Source organism: Triticum aestivum, chromosome 4B, assembly GCF_018294505.1.
Source record: "Triticum aestivum cultivar Chinese Spring chromosome 4B, IWGSC CS RefSeq v2.1, whole genome shotgun sequence".
Classification (NCBI taxonomy): domain Eukaryota; kingdom Viridiplantae; phylum Streptophyta; class Magnoliopsida; order Poales; family Poaceae; genus Triticum; species Triticum aestivum.
Window position 1 is genome coordinate 57269080 of NC_057804.1, and position 8347 is coordinate 57277426.

General features: G+C 42.7%; 1 protein-coding gene across 2 annotated transcripts; it reads right to left on the bottom strand.

Annotated features, from left to right (window-relative positions):
* Positions 1 to 1131: 1131 nt before the first annotated feature.
* Positions 1132 to 4473, bottom strand: LOC543297 (cathepsin B-like protease 2). 2 transcript variants are annotated; one of them, XM_044512384.1, is made up of 11 exons: positions 4254 to 4473; positions 3691 to 3735; positions 3513 to 3593; positions 3264 to 3420; positions 3134 to 3138; positions 2962 to 3036; positions 2734 to 2859; positions 2163 to 2381; positions 1682 to 1795; positions 1561 to 1596; positions 1132 to 1470 (listed from the first exon to the last, which is right to left on the bottom strand). In XM_044512384.1, the coding sequence occupies exons 1-11, from the start codon at positions 4314 to 4316 to the stop codon at positions 1360 to 1362; spliced, it is 1032 nt and encodes a 343-aa protein (XP_044368319.1). In that variant the 5' UTR covers positions 4317 to 4473; the 3' UTR covers positions 1132 to 1359. The 2 variants fall into 2 exon arrangements, with proteins under 2 accessions (XP_044368319.1, XP_044368318.1); XM_044512383.1 differs by lacking the exon at positions 4254 to 4473 and having other exon boundaries at positions 3691 to 3816.
* Between the last annotated feature and the right edge of the window lie 3874 nt (positions 4474 to 8347).

Genomic DNA, 8347 nt, shown 5'->3' on the forward strand with positions numbered 1-8347 from the left:
ACATGTATATAACAAAAGATCAAGGCAGGAAGTAGGAATTTTACCCACATCGGGAGCCCGAACCTGGGTAAAATTGCATGTGCTTGTGGTTTGTGTCTAGGACCCCCTGGTCTCCTGGCATGACATCCCATCGACTACAAATTCCACGTACTCCCCTTGTGCCAGCCTCTGTTAGGATCGGTGAAACGTCCCTCAACAATGGTAACCACATGAAAGGTTGTTGTATAGAGGACAAGAGAGAAGGTGAAAAGATGGACTGATCTCAAAGAATTAGATGAACGCTAGATTGCCTTCCAGAAGTGAAGGGTGGGCATGGTGGAATTCTGAACTGCCATTGAGGAGAAGATGTTGATGAACAAGCACGATAAGCAAGAGAAAAAGCTTACATTCATGAATCTAGAAGGCCTCAATCCTAAGGGAAGAGCCTATTTCGAGTTTATGTGTGATCAAGTTTTGACATCCAAGGGCACATACATGGGATTCATGGGTGGTTTTGGTTGCCATGGTGGTGAGCATGGTGACCATGGTGGAAGCTCAGGTGCCATGAGTAGCGGTGGGAGTGCATGATGTATGAACTATGCTTGTTGGTTTTGTTGGATCTTGTCTTGTGAGAGACCTATCTTTTGGATAAACTTGAATCCCAAAATTTGTGACTTTGAAATGTATGGAGTATGTGAGCAACGTTTTCATATTTCTTGGAATTATATCATGATGAATTCCTTTATTTGCTTGAAATGTGCACAATTGAGAGATATAGGCAATTAGAAGATGGTATAAGTAGTTTCATGTAAGCTATCAAAGATGAGCAAAATTCTCCTATACCTAATGTAATTTTAACATATTGGTATGCTATTGAAGATGCTCTAACATATTGCTAATGGTATTGTTGTCATGGTTCATGTTGCTAGTGTAGTTCACACCCCCTATGTCAATGCATAGGGTTCTGTTGAAGTTTATGGGGCTCTCGGCACATTAAACATTTAAATTCTGAAAATCTCAAAGGTCCATTAGTATTGCATGACATAGGCGCAATATTTAGTCCCACGTGGGAGCAGAGGGGGTGTTGAGCCCCGCATATGAGGGGTTGTTTTTCTCACCTCCCTCAAGCATGAGAACTCTGCACGCGTCGTATTTCGTGAATGAACACAGCTCAGCTTCATTTTTGCCAATTGAAATGGATAATTGTTTGTCACTCATAGATGCCTTGATAATAATTGTTTTATTACCATTAACGGACACATTAATAGCTAGTGCACAGAATACAGATTCCTGGTACCATCAATGCTAATCTGCCCGCTTAAACTTGAAAGGCAAATAGCTAATTCCAACAGCATCAGAGGAGAAGGGGCAGCTCAAACTTTAAATTGCGAAGGCGCTACCGGCGATGTTCTTTGTCGAGGGCATACCGGCAGTAACATCTTCTTCGATGCCACATTCATTCTTGCCCCTTATGATCTTGAAGTACCCGTCCTACAATGCATCACAAACCAAAACTTATTAATTAGCCCAACGAATGCATTCACTCTTGCAAGTCAACAATACAGGGTATTTGTCACTCACATCGCCCCAGCCTCTGTTCCACTGATTTGCAAGAAGCTGAAAATCAGAAGACAAAATAAAACATGTCAGGACTTGATCATTTGGTTAATAAATAGTGCAATATAGAGAATTAACAAGATACCCAGTAATCCTCGCCAGCATCACTAGTTCCCCAACCAATCAACTTGACGGCGTGACCTCCCATGACTCCACCGGTGATGTGCTTGTACACTCCTGACTTGTAGTGTGCGAAGTCCTGGAGGAAATTGCAGAGTGAAATCAGCACAGCGAGTAACAAATATTTCCATTCACCTTTGATGGTAGAATCTTAGTCTTATATATAATCACAAAGCATATGAACTGTTGAGCAAATTCAGAGCTCGAAAGATAATAACAGTATTTCGTACTACAGTATGCTAACTAGAGCATGTATGTTTTGTTTCTCTTTCTTCTACTGTCATGTTCTTTCTATGGTTTTATTCCGTTTTACAGCTTTTCAAAATATTGTTGATATTATCTTTGTCATTTAGAAGTAATTAGCAGAAATTTTGGTCCATACTCCACCAACATTTTGACAGCCTTGGGAAAACACACGTCAAACATCAAAGGCGAATCAAAGTTACCTCATAAACTGTGAAAGCAACTTCTACAGGGCCATTATTGTAGACCTCTGCCATGATGTCATGTGGATCAGAGTTTACTTGGTATGCATTGATGCTGAAATGTTTCTTTTCCTCCCAAACTTGGTTCTGCACCTTGCATTTCTTTTCACACACAGGTGTAGGATAAGCAGGTTCACATCCAGGATGCTTGCAGCCAACCTGATCAAAGTATGGATCGCACTGCAAGATAGTAATATTTACAAGGGTTAGTGGTATGCTGAGCTTGAGGTTTTTTTACAAGAAAAATTAGGGGAGAGCCAAATGATACAAGCACTACCTGAGCTGTTAAAAAATGTATTAACAAACCAATCAATTTCATTTATAGAGTGCATTATTATTAATAGTTAATGTAGCAGTCAATTTACATTATATTTGTATATGACAGATTCAGTAATACCCATTGTTGCAGTTAGAATACAGAGAAGTGATTCATAATAATATTATCAAATCAAAATGATAATAATAATAATAATAGGATTGCTCTGGGAGGATCATGATATTGAAGTGGTAGTAAGTAGGGAGTTAGCTATACCTCGTCAGTAACAACACCATTCTGGACGAAGTATTGCCACGCACTGATAGGATATCCTCCATCACAACCATCGCCACACATAAACCCACAGCAAGCCACTAGGTCATTGGCAGAAAGTGTAATGTTCTGCAAGGAATAGAAACAGCAGGCTGCTTATGTAAGAAAGGACCAAACATTCCTGTTTAAAAAATAGACCAGATAGTAGACAGATCGTGCATATGCACTCACCATGTTGTGATGGATGCAGAAACGATCTTGCAGGCACTCCACGGCACCAAAAGCCCAGCAGGAACCACAGTGACCCTGCCATTGGTAACCAATACAGACTAGCTTGAGCATCTTCAGTTGTTCAGTAAGCACTCGTGGAGCTAACAATCTAAGGTAGTGTGCATAGACTTACTTGATCTGCTCATGAAAATCAGCGTTTTCCAAGGTATTGGAGGAAAACAAAGAGCAAATGAAGTTGGTCAGTGCAATTAAAACAACGTAGAACCGGTTGATGATCATTGAGTTATCTAGTTGAAACTTACCAAGTATTTTCCCAATTGTGCTGCAACCGGACCATTTCGACCTGGCGTCGAACACCTTTGGGAGCTGCTCCGATCTTGAATGAGTTTTGGTGCGAACAGCAGCCCGTAAACCTGGAGGCGTTGGCTTCACTCCCAGCATATGCTTAAATTGCTCAATCTGCACGGAAGAGGATGATTTTGAGATCAGCAAACAGAGGAGAACAAAATGGTTCTTCTATGACAACAAGATTAGGAGGGTGTTATATGTACAGTGTAATTCGCGAGGTAGGGGTTGTGTCCAGCCGTCCATCCGGCGTTGGGGTGGTTGTTGACCGTTTGTATGATATCTTTCTGCAACAGTACAATACAATGATGATTAGTACTCTGTAATCCAAAGTAGTACAAACAATAGAAGATGATGTCAGTCTGATGGGGATAAAAAAGCAACCTGGATGATTCCTAGGGAATGGTCTCTCCTTGCTGCACCGACGAGCTGCAAGTACGTTGCACAAACACATGTTAAACAGACATAGATGTGATTCAGCCAATTGCATAGCATCAGTATTGATTCTTGCCCCCCATAGAAAGAAAGGGATCGAACTTTGGTTCAGAGCTGTTCGATTTTCAGTGTTACGTCATCAAGTTTAGCATCAGAGGAAGGCCCCTCCGCTGGCTCCTCATCGAGCTCCAGCACGTCGCCGGAGGCCCCTCCGCCGCGGGTCGCGGCTCTGTCGCAACCCCTTGGTCGGGGGTGGATTCGCGCTTCGCCGAGGACGGGTTACAGTACTTCCGGGATTCGCAGAACTACAGTACTACTAATCAATCTCCGCAGCTTGCCAAATTGGATTCTTTCTAAAGATAACGGAAGCTGCTACTGGTACCAACTACCAAATTCGGATACGCGAGATTTTTTTTGGTTTGACTTCTCAAAGCAGCTGTGAACTGTGAGCAAAGAGCAGAGGTGGCGATGGGATCTCGACTCCATCGGAGTTCGGACGAGAAGAGCCGAACCTGGGGGGCGGCCGCGGCGGCGGAGAGGACGACGAGCAGCGCCAGCGGGAGTAGGCTCCCCATCTTCGTCCTCGATCGGCGACGGGGGGAGGGAGGAAGCAGAGGAGGGTAGCTGCAAGCCTGCTACTGATTGCCTTGCTTCTCCTCCTACCCCACGCCGCCCTTTTATAATTGGTTCCGAGGGGGTAGACGCAGACGCTACGACTGTCTGAGCGCGGTACGATGGAGACCGCCGATTTTTTTCCCAGCCTTGGGAGTGACGCGCGCGCTCGCTTTCCGTTCCTGGCCAATCCCGCTGCGCAGCGTAGCGTCACGCAACGGCGCGCGTGCTGCCACGCCAGAATCAACAACCCGTTTTTAATTCAAACGTATGTATCCATATCGGCTTCGCTCGCCCATGCGTTGCCGTTGCTTCAATGTTTCTCCTTGCGAGAATCCTTTTGCGGAAAAATTTGTACTCCTACTCCATTATTGTAACGCAAGACATTTATAAGCGCGGCGGTTTGCGGATTATTTGTGAGGGGTGCATTTTTTCATAAGATATGCAAGTATTAGTAGAAGATATCGAATGCAAATAGAGGGTTGCATATCGTCTTGATTCGTCCATGGGTTGCCATTGCTTCAATGTTTCTTCTTGCGAGAATCTTTTTGGAGATTTTGTGCTCCATTGATGGGTTGCCTGCATATTTATTTTTTGAAACGGGCATTTGTTAGAGGATATCAAATATGACTATGTAGATATATGAGGTTATTTATTGTTTTTGAATGTTACAACCCGCCACTCTACAATCTTTCAACTACCTCGACCTCACGGTTTAAGGCCGGATATGCCAACTTGCCAAGAGGCCCTGGAAACATTTAAAGATTATTATTTTTGGGTGGGAGGAGGGTGGCAATTAATAGAAGATATCGAATGTGGACAGAGAGTTGCATATTTTGATAATTACTCCCTCCGGTATGGTCACTGACGGTGTTGGAAACACAGTCAGCTTAATCATGAAGATCAATCCACGCATGCAATTAAAGAACACGCAAGAATTCAAAATGATACAATCTGAATTGCGGATATAATAAGAAGTATACTTGTTTAATAGAGTCGGATTCTCGTACATGAGGTTTCGCCGAGTCTCATATCTATGGCAAAGAGTAGCAAACAATATCATTCTCAAGCGCCTCATGTCGATGGATTTGACATCTCTGGCATCATCCCCATGCCAGTGATGTTGGGTGGTTGCACCCTGGGAGCTGCAGTGTCAAAGTACAATCCCAATAATTTTTTCTTGAGTATGATATTTTCCTCCCCTGCTTCTATCCTCTCATCTTCGCAACAAAGAGCAACGAGACACGAGTTTTAAAAGACAAAAAAACCCGGTAAGCATGGTAATCCCTTCTTCTCTCTTAAATATATAGTTTCTAGCAAGCCTAAACAATACAGTAAAAATGTGTGTTTAATAAATCTTACATTGCCGTGCATATGGGCACATGCACACATGTGCATACACACACATGCTCAAACGCAAACACAACACACATAGACATATGCACAACACGGGCTCGGCTCCTCTACAGTCGTCTTCCCAATGTATATGTGTTCTAGTTGTCAATAATAGCCATCCATTCCAATCCAACGACACTCTTGCCCCTTAATTCTGCTATTAACTTTAATCGCTAATGGTTATAGGCTTGGCGCCAAACAGCAGTCGAAGTGTGATATATGGCTCTAATTTAACCCAATTTTCCTTGGAAAAAAAATCTAGTTTTGGAGTTATTTGGAATTTGGTGCAACCATGTTGCCAAACGAAGGCCAATTTATGTGGTAATGACTTGGGGAATTTGGATACTTTCACATGAGGATTGAGGTTATTAGTCCATCGTGCGCGAGATTGGGATTTCCTCTCCCTTCTTTCCCACTTGAGTGGCTTGGGGAGAGTTTGATAGAGTGAGAGTTATGTGTTTCCTCACCAGATCTATCCATAAGCGAGTGCTTTGTGCTCATTTCTGAGAGGCTATTTGGGGTTCCTCCTTTATTTGTTGGCTCCCATCTTATATTTTTCTTCTCCATAGTAAATGATTGCTCGTGCTGCCTCTCGGGGTTTTTCCATAAAGGTTTCCATGTAGATCTTGGTGCCAACCCCTTCTATTTGTATTATTTTGCTATGCTTTCCATTATCTGGTCACCTTGCTTGCTACTTGTGTCATGGTGTATTTTGATGTCTTGCATAGGAGAATGCTAGTGTTATTTGATATGTTGACAATTCCGGGGAATTGATCTTGTGGTCTATGTTCTTGCAAGTATAATGCAACAAAATGCTTGGTGGTTGTCATGTGTGTAGATGTCAAGTTATGTTTTCTTGTTAGTGTATGCACAAAAGGTGTTTGATGGAATGTCTACAAGGATTAAACTTAGAGTTTGGTATATTTTCACATTGTATGCTTCCGCTACCCCATTAATTTAGGCTCACATGTGACATGTATAATTGTTGCCACTAATGTTGTATGTTTGGTGGGCTCTAGCTTATTATGGCTATTGTCGCCACAATTGGTATCAGGGCAATGGGTGTATCAAAGGCGTTTGCATGTGTTTATTGTTGCAAGTGTGATGTCAACTTCAGTTGCTAGCAGGCTTGTTGGAAATGGTGATATTGTTGGGGAACGTAGAAGAAAACAAACAAAAAATCACCCTACAATCACCCAGGAACAATATGAAGATGCATTACGGTTTGGATTTGATCGTTACTGACTCCGAGTTGCAGCGGAAGAAGACAGGTCGGTGTAGATCGAGTCCCTCGAACCGTAGATGAACGATCCCATCAACCGCTCATGAACAGTCCCTTAAACGAAAGACTAAAACATGACCTCTTTATGAGTTGCAAGCGCACGTTCTTCACGATCCAGCAGTGATTCGCTGTCTAGAGCTAATTGTCGCCGAAGAATTAGAGGGAGGACATTAGAACCAGACTGGGCTTCTAATTATGAGGATTATAGGATCTAGGCCAAGCTCTGATTGGTCAACTAGGACCAACTAGAACTAGAGCTATAGAACCAGAGGAGGCTCCAAAACTTGTGTATCTCAAAGGTGCAAAAGCCTCTAGTGTATATAGGTTGGAGGGGAGAGGAGGGGCACCACACAAGGGGGAAAGGGTTCCCCCCTTGCGCCATCCAAGAGAGGTAGGATGAGTCCTCCCCCTAGTCCAATTCAGCCTCCCCTATAGGAAACGGGGGGCACAACCCTTTTGGGCCCTTGTGGCCCAAGTTGCCTTCCACCTCTTGGCCTTTTTAAGACCCGTTGATATTTAATTAATTATAAAAGTCTTCCAACAAATACTAGAGCCTTTTATTATTGATTTAACATCTCTAGAAACATTTTCCACCTATATATCATTTATCGGTAATACCTGGTATTGCCCGATAAACTCTGAAACCCTTTCGGTGACCCCGAAATGCTTCTGGTTCCTCTTGAAACTATTTCGAATATTGACAAAACTATTTCACAAATAAATCCTCATCACTCTCGTCTTACTAACACTAAGTAGATCATGATTATCTTAAGATTGTGACTTTGTAGGTTCGGAAAAACATAGACATGAACAAAACTCTCTGTTCAATGACTGATAGCAGAATTGTGGACGTCCATATCGATCCTATGAGTACATGAATGACATTCAAGTGAACCTTTAGTTATCATGTGCTATTCCCTTTGCTTCGCGATACTTTATAAAGCCTAAAGTGAGATGTATCGGTATCCTCTTGAGTCATACACATGCTCATTATATCGTTGTCCTCGTTACCGGTTTTGTTCTTCTTTCTCGTTGAACCGTTCCGGCATCCCTGTGACATAGTAGCCTATGTTTGTTGATGTCTACTATGCAACTTGTTCTTGTAGACTCGTGTTGGGACTCCAAGCGCAGAGTTTTGTAGGACAGTAAAAATTTTCCCTCAAGTGGATGACCTAAGGTTTATCAATCCGTGGGAGGCGTAGGATGAAGATGGTCTCTCTCAAACAACCCTGCAACCAAATAAGAAAGAGTCTCTTGTTTCCTCAACACACCCAATACAATGGTAAATTGTATAGGTGCACTAGTTCGGCGAAGATA

Excerpts from the sequence above, each read along its gene's own strand:
- LOC543297 (XM_044512383.1), bottom strand. The coding sequence starts at position 3,801 with ATGCTATGCAATTGGCTGAATCACATCTATGTCTGTTTAACATGTGTT. Across the intron at positions 2,860-2,961 it reads TCTGCATCCATCACAACATG|AACATTACACTTTCTGCCAA; the intron begins GTGAGTGCATAT and ends TATTCCTTGCAG. Across the intron at positions 1,471-1,560 it reads GGAACAGAGGCTGGGGCGAT|GACGGGTACTTCAAGATCAT; the intron begins GTGAGTGACAAA and ends GATGCATTGTAG.